Raw genomic sequence first — 19,624 nt, 5'->3', positions numbered from 1 at the left:
TGCTGCTCACGCTGCTGGGGATGCAGCCCAGGACACGGGTGGATTTCTGGGCTGCGAGTGCACATTGCCGGCTCATGGCCAATCTTCCACCCCCCAGCAACCCCCAAGTCCTTCTCCACAGGGCTGCTCTCCGTCCCTCTATCCCCAGTCTGGATTGATACCGGGGGTTGCCTCAACCTCTGTGCAGGACCTTGCACCTGGCCTTGCTGAACCTCACGAGATTCACTCCAACCCACTCCTCAAGCCTGTCAAGGTCTCTCTGGATGGCATCCCTCCCTGGAGAGTATCAACCACATCACTCAGCTTGGTGTTGTCTGCAAATGGTCACCAATGAGGATATTAAATAGTATCGGTCCCAGTATGGGCCCTCGGGAAACACCACTCATTACCAGTTTCCACTTGAACACTGAGCTGTTGATGGTAATTCTTTCGATGCGACCATCCAGCCAATTCCTCATTCATCAACAATCCATCCATCAAACCAATTTAGAAAAATGTTATGGGGGACCATGTCAAAGGCTTTACAGAAGTCTAGTATAGCATTAGTACAGTATGTATCTATGGTATTTATGCTATACCAATTATAGCATATGCTGTATTAATATTAGTGTTAGTAATAACAGTAATATTTGTATCTGGTATATTAGTAAAGTCTATACTACAGTATAACCGATAGTATGGCCCGGAGAGTCACACATGCCTCTGGCCAAGGAGAGCTTGCAGTAGAGTCCTCAGCTCCAGGTTTGGGATCCCAGATGTGCTGCAGGCATGAGGTGATGCTACTTTCGTCTAAAAAGTGGGATCCAGAGGCTGTGCTGTAGGGAGGTGTTTTTCCTCAGGTATCTATATAATTTTTTTTTAATTAGATATGAGTGTCTTGAAGTGGGGCAGGGGTTAAATTTTCACTCTGGGCAAAAAGATTTGTTCTTGTGCTTAGGCGTTATGGGTGATTTGGTGTCCTGAGCTGGGGCTTACAGGTGCCAAGCTGCTGATGGTCTTCACCCTCCACACACCGAAGTGTATGCCTGGAGCAGATATATCGTATGAAATTCTCTTTAACAGCTGAAACCCACACATTTTGGGTTCTGCTATCAAGAAAAACCCTAACCACATCCTAAAGGGCCTGACTGCACAGACAGGACACCTGAAGCTGTAGGAGATACTTGGCGACACGCTGGGAAGATGCTCTGAAATCTTTAAAGCTGCTGCATAATTCAACTTGATCCGGTCATTAATTCCCCCTTTCTCTCCCCACTCTGAATCCATGCTGGGAGTCACCAGCAAGAGATGTCTCATTATTATCACTCTTTTATTTTCCTGTTGCTTTCCCACTGCATATACAGTGCTTAAAAACGAGATCACCTTCATGTCAGGCATGTACCATGTTTATTAACAGCAAAAAAAGTATTATCTAGGCTTCACTCAAGACTGATTTACAGGATAAATAATTGTTTCAAATTACTTAAAAAAACCAACCAAACAACAAAAACGAACAACAAAACCCCGAAGAATAAATTAATAACTTAAGTGATTAGCTGTCCACAGTGATTCGAAAACTTAATAACCATTCAAACAGTGACACCACAAGAAGACACGTACTGTACAGTTTGCCACAGATTACTCTTGTCCTTCCTTCTACAAATGGAAAAAAAAAATTAAAAATACTTCTCTTTAAGAACAGTCATAGGCTTTGAAACACACAAAACATCCCTGCGAATTGGCTGTCGATGCGGCGGCTTCAGAGCCGGAACTCCGACCCACCCTTGCAGCAGGTTAAGAAACAAATGGAGAAATCTACCCTAATTTGGCTGGGTCTGTTCCCACACAACGATGCCCAAAGTCAATGGGGATCCCTTGACTTCACCAAGGGTGGGGTTGAGTGGGACACAACTACTCTAAAGGTTTGGTCCTAACCCTACGGGATTCATCATTGGGCTCCCCTTGGAGCCCAGGGTCCTGCTCTCTTCCCTTCTCCACAATGTCCAAAGGGCTCTCGAACAAAATGTCGTATTTTCAGGGTCGATGTGGCAGCAGAATGCTGAAATTGTGCAAATGGCTTTTCACCCTTCCCACCCCCCCATTCAGGAGAAAAGTCCTCTTGAGTTTTTTTCCACCTTGGTAATTAAGGATTGAGGGGTTTTTAATGGGTTTTGCAGATCGGGATGTGCGGTGCTGTGTGTGATGCTGGGCATGACATGGGGGCAGCACCACATGCTGCCCAACCATTGCACGCAGACTCAAAACAGCTCTTTGCGTTATTAGACATAAATTAATTACATCTCATAACGCATATGTGAGGTGGGGAAATAACTACTGAAAATCTTCATTTTACAAGCTGGAGAAAAAGCTGCATACAGAGTTCAAATGAACCCTCTCATCCCACCTGAGGATAAAGTGTGGTGTCACCCAAAGAATGACAGTAAAAATGATGATGTCTTGTCTCCTGGTCTTGGGGCAAACCTCTCCCATATAGTCTACCCACTGGCCTACAAATGAACCCATTATATGTTAGCAGTTGGCTGCATAAAAAATTAAGATCCTGCTGATTTGAAGCAAGTCCACTGAGAAGCTCTTTTAACTCAAGAGATGAAGCCATGTGGCCCAGCTTCTCTTTCAGACATTGTCGGCTGGTGTTCAAAATTTGGACACCATGTGCCAGGCTGTGGGTTGGCATAGGGAGAGCTGTTTGGTGACACCTTGCTACATATCAACTTTTCTCAAGATCAGCCACTGAAGTAGCAACCTGATCAACAATACAACTCTAGGAGTTGTGAACGAAGAGATGAAATTGCGACTACAAGGATGAGACACCAAGGACAAGCTGATGGAGGGATGAACTGACCAAAAGGTGCACATCTCTACCTGCAAGAGCCTCATTAACAGTTGCAAGATCATTGTGTACATGTGAGCACGTTGGTGCTTTCAGGGCAGTGGAGACATGCAGACTCACCAGGGGTCCTAAACTGGTTTATTGGCCCTTGTGATTTAATTCTGGACTGGGCCCTCTGATTTTCTTGATGGGTCTTTGATGGCCATGGGTGTCGTCTGGCTTGGATTGGGTTTAGGCTCTGCTCTTCACCCTTCCCATTACAAGCAGGGCTTCTCCATAGGCACCCATCTCATCCAGATAACAACCTTCCAACGGGACACACAGTGTGGGTGAGTGTCAATTTTTACATGGAACAGCAACATCGCCAGGTGGGAAAACAACACCATGACTTGAGAAAACCATCCTCTTATTCACCTCCTAGGCCGGGAAGATCAGACAAGACGTGGGAGCTATTTAAACATCTTCCTACCAAAGTCCACCACTGCGTCAGACCTAGGCATGGTTCTACCCCTCCCAGGCGTGGGGTTGCAGAGAGCTCTGGGTTGATGTCTATCTTAACAAATTTACAGGTTCGAGCTGTCCCCCTGTTGCTTGGACTGTCCATGCTCTGGATGACTTGGTCTGGGCCAGTCAGCCCTCTCCCAGGTGCAAGGGATGGCCCCAGTGTGGATTAGGGGGGGTATGGCTTTAGGGGTTGACCTGTGCCTTGCCAGTTGGTTTCACGGACAGAAAAGAGGCCCTGACCCTGTTTCAGATGTTATAGGACTCTAGGCAATACCTTTGTACCCTTCCCTCACATGGAGGAGTCTCCACTCAGCCCCAGCAGCACAGGGTCTCGGGGTAAACTGGGGAGAACAGATGTCTCTAGTCCCACCCATTGCTCCATGCAAGGTCAGCTATGGGCTTGATCCAGCTTGGCCTTCAAAAGCTTCAAGGATGGAGGTGGCACCTCACAGGACAACCTTGTGAAGTCATGGCACTGCTGCCTCATGACCAGCTCACGGGAGCCCTGGAGCAAGGCGTCTCCCAGCATGTCCAGGTCCCCACCATATTTCTGGTAGGGCTTCTCCTGCCCAGCTCAGAGCTGGCTGTGTGGACCAGCACTACCTGAAAGCCAGAGAGCCGAAGCATCATGTTGTTGGGTAGGATGACCCCCTCGAGTGAAGTGCCCTGGGTAGTGGGCAAGAGTGGTGGAAGCTCCTCTTCCACCAGTGCCTGGCTTTTACCGACAAAAACCCCACTCCACAACTCACAAATCTCTGTATATCTGATTTGAGACTCATGCTAAAGGAGTACGTGGTGAGGACCAAGACTCAAATCTTGCTGGCAAACTCCCCTGCCTCCTTCCTCCCATTTTCTTTCTCCTGCGTGAGACTAAGCCTAAGCCTTGCACCCATATAGAGCTAGAAATGTATTTCCCACCAAACACTCAAATGTCAGTTCTGGGCAAATCAGCTCCAAGGTAGCTCATACATTGCACCAGACAGAGGAACCATGAGCAGCAGTCACACAATCTCATCAAGGGTTGCACACTTTTGGAGACTTCTGCCTTTCAAACCACCGGCTTCGTAATTTTAAAGCTTGGGGAGAGCTTTGGGCCATGGCGCTGGTACTTCATAAAACTAAATGTTGAGGTCATGATGCTTGCCCCATAGACAACCCTCTCCATGAGCACACACACACGTAAGAGCCACCCTTTTCTTAAATGGGACCGTAAAGCTGAAGAGCAGGCTCTGACGTGAAGACTCAAGCCATTTTAATTGCAATTAAAATGAATCATTTGCAATGTTCCCAGCTTCCTAAAATACCTATTTCTAACAAAAGAATCAGTCATACTTGAGCATCCAAGGATAGAGTGGATGTGATAAACTCAGTGCCTTCAGGACAAAGTTCTTGGCAGTCCGTGTAATTAAACCAGCTGCTTTTCAACATGGTTTAAGACTAAATACTGCACAAACATTAATCATTAGGGACTGCTGTAATCAGCTCGACAACCATCAGGAATGAGTGTTTCCACTGCAGCCATCGATTACTTAACGGCTTTCAGGAGGAGTTGATATAGTCATGTCTATACGGCAACGCATAAAGTCTATGAGCTGCTGCTTAGTTTGGAGGGGCCATTTGCTTGGTGCTTAGCAGGGAAAAAAATGGAGGAATATATCTGTTTCTGGGAAAACATAGGCCTCACTGCAGAGCAGAGAGGGACCAGCAACCAGTGGTTTCAAAATAGCCGCTTTTGGGCTACTTAGGTCCTTGGTCTACCAAATGCAAAGAGACAGTTACTGGGGATGTTCATGAAAGAAAATCATCAAAACAGGGGGTCTGAGCCTGGGAAAAGAGCTACCCCATACCAGTGCCTGCCCCATGGACAAATACAGACATTTGTGGGATGTAGAGAAAAAGGACTAGTTTCTCCAGTACCACAAAGGGCTTTTCCAATCTTAGTTAACTCTTTGGATTAAATGTAAGAGTGTGCACTGGGTGTAGCCAGTCCCAGTGTGGAAGCACAGGGCACAGACTCAGCAAAATGCACCCCAACCCATTGCATTGTCTCTCAAGCCACTGCACCACCAGAAATGACGACTGCCCTGCTGCCTCCCCCTTGCCTGCCCACTTTCAGGGTGCTTTTGGGATTTGTTGACCTCCCCGTCTCACGCATGGATGAAAAGACTCAATCTGAACATGGGTTATCCTTTGATTTCTCCAGGCTTTTGGTCCGGTTCAAGATTTTTTTAGCCTGGAGCTGGGCTCAGTTTCAGCTTGAGAATAGTTGCACTGTTTTACTGAGACGGACCCAGGGCAGCATAAAGAGTTACTCTCAAAATCTGTGAGGAGAACATCACAATTTTGGCAGGGAAATACATCCAGCGGGCACCATAACCCTTCTCCCACAACCTCATCTTCCTTTCTGTCCGCTTCACAGTTTAGAGGATGAAATAGGAAAAAAACAGCTTCCCATCTGAGTTACACTTGCTTTTTTGGTGGGGATGGGGAGCTCACCCGGGTGAACGCACACTTCAGTGTGCTCTGGATATGGCCCAAAGTTTAGTCTCCCCTGAGATGCAGTGATGAAAGAGGCTATAGAAATATGAAGCATTGTACTCTGGTCTTCATTTCATTATCTCACCATGCAAATGTGCAAGCCCCCAATGAGATGCAAAGGCCCTTGCAGGCTGTAACACAGTCCCCGACCTTCAGAAAGCATCTGGCTGTGCTAAATCTTCCCCTTTGGGTATTTTTTGTTTCTGCTAGATGATTATTATTTTTGCCATGAATATTAGGATATCTACTTCATTATTGCTGTAAAAGGACAATACTTCAGTGTCTTAAAAGGGTCGTCAGAGCTTTTCCATTAATATCCTTTCCTTTCATGGCATTCAAGAAGAAAATATAAATTGGTGTTGGAAGATCAAGACTTATTTTACCAGCACACAGCCCTTCAGGGACTGGTAACCAATGCCCATGTGCACCACATTTGGCCCTTTCCAAACTCAGACCAAGATTAAACAAATGTGTTAACGCTTAAGCATCGATAATCAATGCAACTCAGTGGTGTTGGTGGAACATAGAGCCCATGGTGCTGGGAGTGGTTCAGCTTGCAGAAAGAATAGCTCCAGCTATTTAATAAATATTATTACCTAATCTTTCTAATGTCTTGTAGTTTGGCTCTTGGTTTGCGGACGGCCTGTTTATCTGTGTCAGCGCTCGCTGTCTGGCAATCAGGCTGCTCCATGGCAATCATTAGTCCTTCCTGTTTTCATGAGATCATGAATTATTATCTCTGCAATAAACTGTCTCTTCCTTCTCGGCTCTCTGTGCCTGGCAGCTGCCTGAGGAGCGATCCCAAAGCCTGGATGTGTCAAGGAGGCTGGCAAGGGGCAACAGCGGATTCCTGTCCATAATTAGAGCCTAGGGTCATTAACGTCAACAGGCCCCATTTCTGTGTTGAAGAAACATTGCTGAAGATGGGGAGAAAATATCTAGTCTGGCCCTTTGCACCCACCACAAACCAACCATAATGCTACATGAAAGCTAACACTGAAACACCTTGCCCTGACTCTCCTGACCATCCTCTTCCCAAGTCTAAGGCCTCCACCAACCAACATTTAGAATCATAGGAAAAATTTGGTTGGAAGAGACCCTCAAGATCATCGAGTCCAACCATTAACCCAACACTGTCACTAACCCATGTCCCCAAGAACCTCATCTACACATCTTTTAAACCCCTCCAGGGATGGTGCATCCACCACTGCCCTGGGCAGCCTGTTCCAATGCCCGACAACCCTATCTAGGAAGATTTTTTTCCTAATATCCAATCCAAACCTCCCCTGGTGCAGCTTCAGGTCATTTCCTCTTGTCCTATCACTTGCTACTGGGGAGAAGAAACCAATACCCTCAATGCTACAAACCCCTTTCAGGTTTCAATGACTCTACTATTTTCCTCCAATATACACCCCATTAGACCTCGTCACCCAAGACCAACCCCTGCAGTTCAGCATCCACATTCTTCCTGTCCTCACATCAGCCTCCCACTCCCTCCTTGTCACTCATCCTCACACCAGTCCAGATACAAAGGGTCTCCAGAGCCTCCCTGTGCCCTTCGAACTCAACCACAGAGCTTCTCATGATGGCCAAGAATGTAACACTCTCACTCTGTGGGCTTCTTTTGGTGCCTCAAAGAGCAGATTTTGGTTCTTAGGGCCAGATTCACAAGAAATTGGTTTCAGATAGGCAGTGGGTCAGGGCTTAAATTCTGCCATTCAAAGCCAATCTCTCCAGCCCACTGACTTTGAGAGAAGCTGGAGATCATCATCATCAGAAGACAGCCCAACAAAATTGGCTGCTTCACACATGCATGCATGTGTGTGAGCATGTGCTCATATATATGTGTATGTTGGTCGGGCAAGACGCAGCATTCAAAGTCAGCTCAATGGAACAGTCTGGATGCTCTTCAAGCTCCTGAAGGTTGAAAACCACAGCCAAGCACATGGGGGCCGTCCCACCAGGAGGAGAACAGCCCTCAGAGGTTCTGAACATATTATTTACAAGAGATGGGACGACGAAAGTGATTTCAAAATGAATGATCCTTGCTCAGTTTTGGGATTGGGAGGAGGCAGAGAAGAGTGCGACCGTAAGGAGTGGGGAATAAGAGCTGGAGAATGATCTCCTAGGAGAGATGCTGCAAACCTGCATGGCACGGTTTGGGGGTATGGTGTGGAAGAAGACGGGGAGAGATGATGCAGTGTTAGCACATACAAGGTGGCTTTAATAGCTGTAAGCAAAAGATGTGTAAGGTGAAACCTGGTATTGCTAAGTTGGAGCTCCTGGATAGTGCATCCAGCAGCTAAAGCACAAACCGAGCCACCAAACATCGTTGGTCTTTATCACTGGCAAACAGTATCTGCTAAGTCTTCCCCTGAAATTAAGTTTCTTTTTGTCATAAAAGAAAAAAAAAATAATGAAGACCCTCCCACCCTTCTGCAGACAAGTCTCAGAAATCCAGCCCAGGTGGAGCTGGAAGCCCAGTGGGACATTTGCCTGTTTCGCTGCCTGTCCCCGATCGCTACGGCTTCGTGCTCTTGGTGGGTTCCGAGGACTGTCGCACATCAGTCCACTCCTGCATGGTGCTCTGCAGCGCCTGCGTCTTCTCCTTGTCCACTTGCACGTAATCAACCTTCTCATCCGAGGCGACCGATGAGGTGGAAGGCTGTGGGGAGGAGAAACACGGCCACCGCTTGGTCACTCATGAGCTCCTTGCTCTTCCCTCTTGCTCCTTCCCGTAGCAGCACCATGGGTGCTGCAAGTTCACCATCACCTCCCCTGCTTTCTCGCAGACTCCATAGCTCATCGCCCTCCCTCTAACTTCCCGAAGGGTCTTGGATGAAAGATTTCAGTCTACTCTGCATCTTGCTTGGATGAGACTGCAGTGCAATGGGAGGGTGGAAACAGTACCTGGCTTTCCACCTTCACACCAACTCTGGGACGTGAATGTTTGGTTGCAAATTTGGTGTCTAACTGCTGATACTGAAAACTCAGCATTGTGTCTTGCTCATTTTCTTATAAAGAACTCAAAACCTCTTATAGGTACACATAAAAATCCCAGCTTCATCCCTCTTAGCTGTGCTGACTCTACACACCTATGGCACCAGATTATTTTCATCCCCAAAACAACAGATGTGTTTGCAGGTTCACCAAGGAGACCTGTTGAGGAGGAAGGAGATACTTTTTTCTGTAGTTTCTTGAGTCCTGGAACTTCATCTGCTTCTACAAGCATTTCAGAGAACCCTCCAGCTACTTGCAACCAGAGCCAGATGGTGCTTTCAAGGGTCTAAAAATCACCTTTCCAGATTGGCATATAATTTAAATTGGTAATACCTGCAAATATTGGTGGGAAGAAAGAAACAATCAAGGGAAAACTGTCAAATAAAAAAAAAAAAGACCTAACCAGTGAGATGCTTCGCCTAGGAAACAATGCAGTGTTCGAGAAAATTGAGGCCAACTCACAGGTGGCTCCCATCAAGGTTTATCCAGTGCCCTGTCCTTCACCATCCCCTCACTCAGGTGCTGCTTTGCTTGAGCCAGTCTCTGCTTCTCCCTCCCAGTTTGCTCAGATCTGCCTTTGGTCCCTCATATCATATGAGACTTTTAAGCCTTGTCTGTCATAGAATCATGGAATAGTTTGGGTTGGAAGGGACATTCAAAGTCATCTAGTCCAACCCTGTCACCTCAGGAGAGGTTTCCTTTGGATATGGGGATGCCCTGAGGTCCTCCCTTGCTCTGTTTTCCTGTGGTTCACTTTAAGATGGCTTTTGTTGCCCCTGTGTACAAATCTGGAGAAAAGTCACCAATATGTGGGTCTTTAGGAGCTTTCTCCTTCCACATTTCCATATGAAACTTGGCAGAGGCATCCCATTCCTGACCCACCTTCTCCTCACAGCTCTTTCTCACTGGGCAACGGCTTGATTAGCTCAACATAATCTAGCTTTTAAATATCAGCTTCACTTTTCAAAAGCAGCTTGTCCTTTTCCTGCCCAAATGGTGCCCTTTAAAAGCACTTGACTGTCAGGAGGCAGGTGCCCAGCATTTTCTGAATGAGCTCCCGAAATTATCTCAGGTGGAAAACCCAAGTCTGGTTCTGGAGGATCTGTTGTTCTGAAGGAGGAAAACAAAAAATTTCTGATACTTCTTGGGATACTTCCTGACAGCTTTGGAATATAAAATCTGCAGCTGAATTTCTGGTCTCATCAGCATCCCTGAAGCCCTGCACATCCATGCTTCTGGTGACACTTCCAGAAAAGCTGCAGACATGCAACACAGACCAAGTCTGACCTAGAATAAACACACCAGTGGATCTGCAGGAAAAATCACGCCTCTGAGGTTACAGTGCTGCTTATCAACCCTGCCCAGGGCTTTGGACCATGCTGTTGCCAATGTGCATAAAAACCCTTAAAAAATTCATCCCTTTTGAATCAGAAGTTTAAAAAAAACTCCCCCGTACCTTTCTGTGTGGCCCTGGTGAGCTTGGCTGGAAGTCCAGGGCCAGATAATCCACGCTCCCCGAACTCTTTTTAGGTGCTGGGCTGTTGGTGCCACTAGGAACAGGAGAAGCAGAAATGGGGTTTTGCTAATGCAGGGAAGAGACAGGAGAGATAATGAGGATTAAAATGAGAAGAAGGAAAAAAAAAAAAGAAAAAAAGGAATTAACACAAATCTGGCAACAAAAGGCTTTGGTTGTATATTTAAAAGAGGTCCCAGCCTGGATATGTGCTCACCTGCCTCCCTGGGACCAGGCCGTGCAGAGCTGCTGGGGGACTGTATGTTTTGTATATTGTGATAACAAATATTTCAAGTTCATGCTCTTGATTTTATGCGTCGGAGCAGTTCTGCTGCCTTTGTGCTGATTTTATTCACAAGCCTGACATCAGACGTGGACTTCAGCGTTTCGCAGGAACCACACCTCAGCGAGGCCAGACCAGCTCTGGGATCTTCACTAAACACAACCACGCTACACAGAGCACAGATTCCCTCTGCCTACTTCGTTACACAGCCTCAAAAATATGCTTCAAGTCAGCAGCTTCACGAGGAGAGACAAAACCCCCTCCCTGCAGGCAGAGCCACTCCCAGCTGCTGCTCCAATAGTCCCTGCCCTCCACACAAATATGAGGTCAGCAGCTATTACAGAAAAAAAAAAACCCACTGAAAAAAATCAACTTAAATTAGGAAAATAGACTGCGACAGTCCATAGACATTTTTATTCCCTCTTAATTCCTCCCAAAGTAGGTGATATATGTTCCTGATCTCATATGCAGTTAAAACCCCAATGGGACGTGTCATTTTGGGAATGAAAGCCACTGTTTCTGCCTGTAGGGATGTACATAAGGATTACACCACATTCCTCATGGTGCTATCTGAGCACTTCCATGTCACAAGCTAGGAATGTGTTTGCAGAGCTGGGGAATGTATATGTCCTGCCAGGACCATATATCTCAGCTGTGGGGCCCTTACCATTGCCACGTAGTTCTCCTCGCTGTCTCCCGAGTCAGTGCTGGTGATGCTCTGGGAGGAGACAGGGCGGCAGTATTGCAAAGAGCCGGCGTTGAAGCTCTGGCTGTAAGGACAAGGGTCGATGCGTTAATGGTGGTGGCAGGTGCTGCTTGTCCATTGTTGCTTGTCGAGGGAGGTTGTCCTCCCCCTCTACTCTGCCCTGGTGAGGCCGTATCTGGAGTTCTGGGCTCCCCAGTTTAAGAAGGACAAGGATTTACTGGAGAAACTCCAGCTACAAAGATGCTGAGGGGTCTGGAGCATCTTTCTTATGAGAAAAGGCAGACAGAGCTGGGTCTGTTCAGCCTGGAGAAGCTGAGAGCGGATCTTATCAATGTTTGTAAATATCTCCAGGGTGGGTGTCAAGAGGATGGACCAGACTCTGTTCAGTGGTGCCCAACAACAGGATGAGGGGCAACGGGCACAGACCGAAACACAGGAGGTTCCATCTGAACATGAGGAGAAACTTCTTTCCTTTGAGGTGCCAGAGCCCTGGACCAGGCTGCCCAGAGAGGTTGTGGAGTCTCCTTCTCTGGAGACATTCAAACCCGCCTGGACACGTTCCTGTGTGACCTGCTCTGGTGACCCTGCTTTAGCAGGTGGGTTGGACTGGATGATCTCCAGAGGTCCCTTCCAACCCCAACCAGCCTGGGATTCTGTAACCTGGGGCCTGGGCATGAAGAGCTGGTGGCATTGAGGTTCTCCAACCCAACCTTCCCATGAGTCAGAAATCACCATGTTTGGTGTTCTCATTTTGTTCTTTCTAGGACTTTTTAATAACACCCTGCCTGTTATATACCCGTAACACTCCTGCTATCAGCTACATAAATCGGGCTCCATGAACTCTTTTATCTCACAGGAAAGAATTAATTGTGGAGGATGCAGACCCAGCCTCAGCGGAGCCTCTCACCCCCAGCCTCACCACAGCTCCAGGATTTGTTTACCATGCAGGGCTCTATCTGAATTTTTTGCTGAAAAACAAAACCTCTGAGGCATTGTCTTGCTTGCAATTGGCCAAATCTGATTATACAGAATAACATAATGCAATCAGCATCTGGCATTAAAGCTTGTGTCTTAAAAAGCTATTTGTTGCCTTGCAGTGAAGGCAGGGTCATATGATTAGCTGATAAGGGAAAAATCCATTAGCTTCTCCCGGGCTGGACGTCTTGTCAATCAAACCCTGCTTGCTGTTTCCCGTTGCAGTGATTTCAGTACACAGTGCTCATGCCCTGCAGTCAGTCTCCACACAATCCAATTTATTAGAGGAGTCACAGCATCCAAGTTTTCCCTCTGCCTTTCATTGGGCAACATCAGCCCACGAATTAGCAGCAGAACTGGAATTGTGTGAATCCTGTTATTTTTGGCTGGCAGATTTTGCTCTGAAGTGCTTTGGTTTCATTTTGCAGACTTCCTTCAGGCTAGGCTTTGCTTTCAAGGCAATCAAAACACAGCTCAGTCAGACCCTGCAAATGTCACTTTGTGGTTTGAGACTACAGAGGGGTTTTGGGAGAAAATTTGGATGTGAAATCATGGCCTGTGGCCCGAGTGCTGCTGAGTTGGGGTGGCTGAGCTGGGTCACAACTCATGGTGGACTACAGGTCCTGCTTCAGAGCCACAGCCCTCCGGGTGGTGTCAGATGCCAGAAATAGGAAATATCTTCAAGGCATCTTAATTAGCTGCTTGGCCACATGCTGGGCTTTCATGTGAAATCCTGACCTAAACCAATTTATCATCCTGCCACCACATGTAAGTTGGGGAGTACAACTCTGGCTCTTACAATGCTTGGCTAAGCTCGTGAGGGGTCCAAGAGAGGAGTCTCTCTGCTTCAACAGCATCTGCCCCAGGTCATAAGTCTGGCCATGATGTGACCAAAGAAATCCCTGAGCTCCGAATCACCATGGTGTGGCAGGATAGTGAGGTGGACCGCGAACTGGCTGAAGGAAAGAACCCAGAGAGTCGTGGTCAGCGGGGCGGAGTCTGGTTGGAGGCCTGTACCTAGTGGAGTGCCTCAAGGGTCAGTGCTGGGGCCAGTATTGTTTAATATATTCATCAACGACTTGGATGAGGGAACTGAGTGCACTATCAGCAAGTTTGCTGATGACACCAAGCTGGGAGGAGTGGCTGACACACCAGAGGTTGTGCTGCCATCCAGAGACCTGGACAGGCTGGAGAGTTGGGCGGGGAAAAATTTAATGAAATATAACGAGGGAAAGTGTAGAGTCTTGCATCTGGGCAGGAACAACCCCAGGTGCCAGTATAGGTTGGGGAATGACCCATTAGAGAGCAGTGTAGGGGAAAGGGACCTGGGGGTCCTGGGGACAGCAGGGTGACCATGAGCCAGCACTGGGCCCTTGTGGCCAGGAAGGCCAATGGGACCTGGGGGGATTAGAAGGGGGGTGGTCAGTAGGTCAGAGAGGTTCTCCTGCCCCTCTACTCTGCCCTGGTGAGACCTCATCTGGAATATTGTGTCCAGTTCTGGGCCCCTCAGCTCCAGAAGGACAGGGAACTGCTGGAGAGAGCCCAGCGCAGAACAACGAAGATGCTGAAGGGAGTGGAGCATCTCCCATGTGAGGAAAGGCTGGGGAGCTGGGGCTCTTTAGCTTGGAGAAGAGGAGACTGAGGGGTGACCTCATTAATGTTTATAAATATATAAAGGGTGGGTGTCAGGAGGATGGACCCAGGCTCTTTTCAGTGACAACCAATGATAGGACAAGGGGTAATGAGTTCAAGCTGGAACACAGGAGGTTCCACTTAAATTTGAGAAGAAACTTCTTCTCAGTGAGGGTGCCAGAGCCTGGAACAGGCTGCCCAGGGAGGTTGTGGAGTCTCCTTCTCTGCAGACATTCCAACCCGCCTGGACGCCTTCCTGTGTAACCTCATCTGGGTGTTCCTGCTCCGGCAGGGGGATTGCACTGGATGAGCTTTTGAGGTCCCTTCCAATCCCTAACATTCTGTGATTCTGTGATATTTTAGGAAATAATTACTCCATAAATGCTCCTCTTCACAGATAGCTTCTGCGGGTCCCTGATGGGGATAAGGGTGTTGGGCAAGGTGGGCTTTCATCCCAGTGGAGATGTCTGCATAGCATGACCCAGCTCTGCAACTCCTGTTTCTAAAATTGGCAAAGAACAAACGGAGGGCTGAAGGGAACATCCAGCTTTTGGGGAAATTCAGCTCTGCATCCAAAGTCTGGGCTCACTTCTAGCTTGATGCAAGATGGCCCATGAGAAATATGGCCTTCAACAAAAAGAGATGGCAGGCCAGAAGAAACCTTTGCAGTGAGCAGAAGTGCAGCTGACATCCCCATTACATTCAGCCAGAGATGTTTAATCCACAGCAAAGGTGACAGCGTGGCTACAGGTGAACACCAGCGAGAGTGAGACCAGAGATCTGCTGTTAGAGCAAAGCAAGAATTACTACCGCAACCATTACTCACGTTGGCCTGGACCAGGATTTCGTGACTGGCGATTTGAAGGGAAGCTCCTCGATGACAGCGTTGTTTCTCAAGTCCAGCGGTGATGGCTTTGCTGGGGACAAAAACCCTTTTATTCAGAGGCAGCACGTTCCTACAATTAAGCATCTATGGCTGGCATGAGAGAGGATGCTCTTCAACAACTCGCTATTCGCGTCCCATTCTGCTAATTAAGCCCCAGCCCTCCTTGCTGATGACAAATTCCCTCAACCAAAATCTCTACAATCATTTAAGCCTCCCAGGGAACAGAGATCTGCTAAAAATGCCAAACCCCAGAGTACAATAAATCAATTAATTAAGGACCTGTGATAATCCATTATATGGGGACAAGACCAGGCGTTGCCAGACCTGAGATGCCTCCGACCAGAGAGTTTCCTCATAGAGAATGGGAAAGGACCTCTGCAGGAGAACATGGAAGCTCTTTTCATCATTGGTGGTTCATTGGGTGGAAAAGAAGAGTGGTTCACTCCAGCCCCAGCCCTCGTCTAGCACATTGATGGGGTTAGGTGCTGACACCCTAACAATGGGAGCCCTTTTCCTTGCATCTACTTGGTGACATGTTGGGCAATGGTTTGTAGAGGAATTTGGAGGATGTAGGCAAAGCCCTGAGGGAAGAACTGCCTAGAGCCAGCCAATAGGGAACAGTAGAAGAAATCTGGGTTATCTGAATACAACATAGAGATTTTTTGAATGGACCATAGGGTGGGGTGCAGCTAAAGAGGGTGAGATCCTGCCTGTGACATGCATCTCCTGTAAAGGCCAGGAAGGGTTTGAGAGAGCACCGTGAAAGTTGCATTTGCACCACAGTCCTCTTGAAAAACAGGGATGGGGAAGATCTGAAGATCTAACTGTGCTGCAGTAGCGAATCATATCCCACATGACTCTGCTGAGTGTGTACAAGACGAGAGATGCAATCCAAAATGTTACAAGAATAGAAGAGTTCTTGGAGAGATTTGCCCACAAACAACTGTTCTTACCTTTCCGGTCGGGTTTGAGGTTGCGGTTGACTGGCGGGGGCTGGATTTCACTCAACCGTCTGTGGCACTGAGCCATGGCTCCTCCTTTATGCACGGGAAGGGTGGCTGAGGACAACCCCACCAGGTCAAAGTGATGCGGTCCAGGGCTCATGGGGATGTAGAGATTTTGGGCATTGTCGTTGGCTTTCTCAGTGTGGATCAGGGATGAGGAACCGGGGTTCATGGGGACGTAGTTGTCCTCGGAGTCAGTGCTGTGGGAGCGGGCCACCACTGCTTTGGCTTGCTGTGGGACAAATGGGGGGATGTACTGTGAGCATCGGACACTGCTCAACCCCATCCTGCTATAAACCCCACCATCTCATCATTACTGAACATGCACCTGAGGTGGGACCAGCTCTAAGATCTCAGGACAGAGGGAAGGGATGGTCTGTCCGCTCCTTGACCACCAGTTTGCACTGAGAAGGTCTACCTCCATTGTTTCCAAGACATTGTGACATCCTGAGTTCAGGGAAAGGTCTTAATAACCCAGACTTGAGCCTCTTCTCATGACCAGAGTGAGCTGCAGGAGCATGCTTCCACCTGGAAAGTCATTTTTCCCTGGGCTCTGGCCATGACTAAAATGCAATATGAAAGGCTGCTTTAATGTCATTTCCAGCTCAGGAACTCTCAGAAAGTGCACGAAAGATGCTGTTCTGGCAACATGTCAAAATTCAGCTCAGCAGCAACCCAGGCTTTCAGGAAGAAGCCAGACTCCTGGGTGCTTTTCTTTTTTGGGTCAAAGCTCCAGGCAGATACACTCTGTGGAAGCACCCAAAGGAAAGCTCTGCATGTGGTTCTGGGTTATGTGGTTGTCCCTCCATCTTTACCCTGCAGGCCACCATGGTTTTAACTGAAATCAGTAATAAAACCCATCTTGACTTAGCTCTGAAGTAATGGTCTGTGAGGTTCAACCAAGAACTGACTCGTCTCTGAATCTATAATGTGCAAAAGGTGCTTATAGCATGGTGGCTGATACCGAGGCTAACTCACCAGGTAGGAGTTGTACCCGTCGTTCATCGACTCGACTGACTGCACAGCACTGCCGCCCCCGTGCTGGGGGTATTCGTACGTCTCACAAGAAGAAGCTGCAACACAACCACAAATGCACAACATGTCCTAGCGCTAATAAACTGCTAATAAAAAGGGCCCCTGAAAACAAAATCCGGGTACTGCGAGGGAAGAATCTACTCTCAGTGATTGAGACTCTGGTGGGAAGATGTGGTTTTTAGCCCGTCACAGACTCCCTGCTATGCTCCCTCCCAATTAGCATTTCTCTGATGTGTCAACGCAACTGCACGTGCCACACGGACCTAACCTGGTTCTGTCAAAGTGCTGCGAAAACCCAGGGGTGAAGATGTCAGATAAGGTAGATCACGGTGACAAAACTGGGTTAAGGGAGGGCTCTGTTACAGCTTGCTCAGCAGATGTAAGGGCTGGCAGCCTCTGGTAAGGGGAGGATGGGGTGAAGATGGGGTGCTAAGCTCTTAGCCTCGTCTGTCTACTGCTAAGCATGGGTCTGATCTCAGCCTTAGTGTTGGTATTTAGGTAGAAGAAGATAGAAGAGGCATTTCAGGGAGCTGTGTGCCTCATTTACAGTATGTTTTCTCTCCAACTGCCCCTTCTAAGTTATTTTGCAACTATCTAATCCTAGGCACAAGGTTTGGAAATGGCACACCTATCCATGGCCAACGGGAAGTGCGGTTCTGCTGCACGGGGGGCATCAGACCTTGGAGATTTGCAAAATTATGACCCTGTCTGGTGAGCAAAACCAAGGTAGCTCCAGGCTGAAGTGCGTTCTGTTAACCACGGTTATGAACTGAACTAGAAGTGAGCTAAAAATGGCTGAAATCACCAAAATCTGGTGAAGAGCTGCATGGGCAAGCAGGCTTGAGATTTTGGTTGAAGGAGCAACACAACCAAGAGTCAGGTGAGCAGCTTGGGTGGGCAGAGCCCTGGGGTTGCCTCTCCATGCCCATTACATACAAAAAACAGGGTCAGATCCTGACCAGGGAGATCTTCTTTGTGTCCAACCCCCTAGTTGATGCCATCAGCCACCTCCACCCTACCACAACCCAGTGGTACTGACCCGTCCAAGGCTCCTGGGTAGGACAAAACCACCCCAGAACTCCCCATCCCCAAATTCACCTCGATGCAGCCTGCTGTTCTCCACTGCCGGCAGCGTGTTCCTCCGGGGAATGGTGGCTGCCATGGGGGCCAGCCCTAAGTTTTCACCAGGCTGGGGCCGCTGGGGTGGGCTGCCCCACCGTGGCTCCATCTGCCCAGGTTTTGGGGGCCGTGGGGGTGGTGTGGCAGGCGAGTCGCTGGCGGCCACAGCCAGAGCATTGTGGTTCTTGTCCAGTGTAAATGTCCTGGGGATCTGGTAGACGGAGAGCGGGGTGGCAGGGATGTCGTAGGAGTCCGTGGAGAGCTCCCCAAACTCCTTGCATAGGGTGTTGTTGGGAGTCTTGAAGGTGTAGACCTCCTCGTTATCCGTTTCAGAGCTGGTGAGGCTCGACTTGGGGTGGGTGTAGGAAGTGAAGGCGCGCGGGAGGTCGTACGCACTGTCCCTGAACTCCGAGTTGTGCCGGCTGGGTTTCGGCAGGCTGTAAAAGCCATGGAGCTGCCCGCCGACCCCGTTCACGCAGTGCCCATTGCCCTGGGAGAGCTTCTGGACCGCCGTGTCGCTCCGCATGAAGAAGGCAGACCTCGTGGCTTGGGAGAAGCTGGCACTCCTGCAGAAGAGGGGGAGAAAGGGGCTGAGATGAGGGAAGAGACATTCCTGGGGTGCACTGAGCTCTGCTCCCCCAGTTTGTCATCTTCCCAACCCACACTGCCCAACCCCAGAGCAATGGGTACATCTCAGACCCCTTCAAACGTGCCCACAACCCATTTTGTCCTGAAAACACCTTCAAAATGACCTACTTACGACTGGTAGCACTCAGCTCCATGGTGCGGATATGGGCAGGAATGAGCCTTTTATTCAGACAAATAGCTCCAAAAGGGCATTTTTTGCATCAGCTGACAACAACCCAAGACATGGCTGCAAAGCATTACCCCATCAGCGTTGCCATCATGCATTGGCCACCTGTCTGCAGTGCAAGATGGAGGATTAGTCTGTCTTGCAAATGTGTTTGAGAGAGACTTGAAAAATTCCTGGTGGCGTAGATGAGGTTCTTAGGTATGTGGTTAAGTGCCAGTGTTGGGTTAACTGGTGGACTCGATGAACTTGAGGGTCTCTTCTAACCAAAATGATTCTATGATTCTATGATTCTATTTCAAAGCCTCCAGCCATGCCGCCAACCTTTCATCTTGCAGGGCAAGCCCTGAGGACACTCCCAGCTGAGATTTTGGGTTTGCAGCCCTGATCTGCAGGGGAGGAAGAATGAACCTCAGGGTTGAATTCAGATTTATAAAAGCACTCGAGTGCCCTGGGCTGAGTGAGGCAGTGTGGTCATTAGGTCCCTGCCTTGCTAATGGCTCCTTGATTTGTATTGTGGTCACACCTGGGGACACCAGCCAGGACAGAGGGCAAGCACTGGGGAGACCTGGGTCCTCTAATGACTGCTTGTTAGCCACTGCTCCTCTGCTAATTCCCTTCAAGTTGTTTCATCTCCTGTCTTACCCCTCCTGCTAATTCCTCTTTCAAGGCTCCAACGTTGCAGAAGACCATGAGCCCTATGGGGCTTGTACCCCTAACCTCAGCAGATGACATTTTCTCAAGTCAGGGAATGCTTGAATACTTGGGCTTTTCTTTCCCCCCACCTT

At 48.5% G+C, this 19,624-nt stretch overlaps 1 protein-coding gene across 1 annotated transcript in view; it reads right to left on the bottom strand.

Annotated features, from left to right (window-relative positions):
• Positions 1-1,369: 1,369 nt before the first annotated feature.
• The window catches only part of GAB2 (GRB2 associated binding protein 2), a 108,745-nt gene continuing 90,490 nt past the window's right edge, over positions 1,370-19,624 (bottom strand). Inside the window, exons 4-10 of the mRNA XM_065651591.1 lie at positions 18,005-18,591; positions 16,850-16,944; positions 15,821-16,103; positions 14,808-14,898; positions 11,336-11,438; positions 10,329-10,454; positions 1,370-8,537 (exon numbers count right to left, since the gene is read on the bottom strand). Of these exons, the coding sequence (XP_065507663.1) occupies positions 8,394-8,537; positions 10,329-10,454; positions 11,336-11,438; positions 14,808-14,898; positions 15,821-16,103; positions 16,850-16,944; positions 18,005-18,591 (1,429 nt within the window). The 3' untranslated portion in view covers positions 1,370-8,393. The remainder of the gene's footprint in view (positions 8,538-10,328; positions 10,455-11,335; positions 11,439-14,807; positions 14,899-15,820; positions 16,104-16,849; positions 16,945-18,004; positions 18,592-19,624) is intronic.

The sequence above is a fragment of the Caloenas nicobarica genome, chromosome 1 (genome assembly GCF_036013445.1).
Source record: "Caloenas nicobarica isolate bCalNic1 chromosome 1, bCalNic1.hap1, whole genome shotgun sequence".
Taxonomy (NCBI): Eukaryota; Metazoa; Chordata; class Aves; order Columbiformes; family Columbidae; genus Caloenas; species Caloenas nicobarica.
Note: the sequence above shows the minus strand (reverse complement) of the source record. Positions and strands in the feature narration are given on the sequence as shown.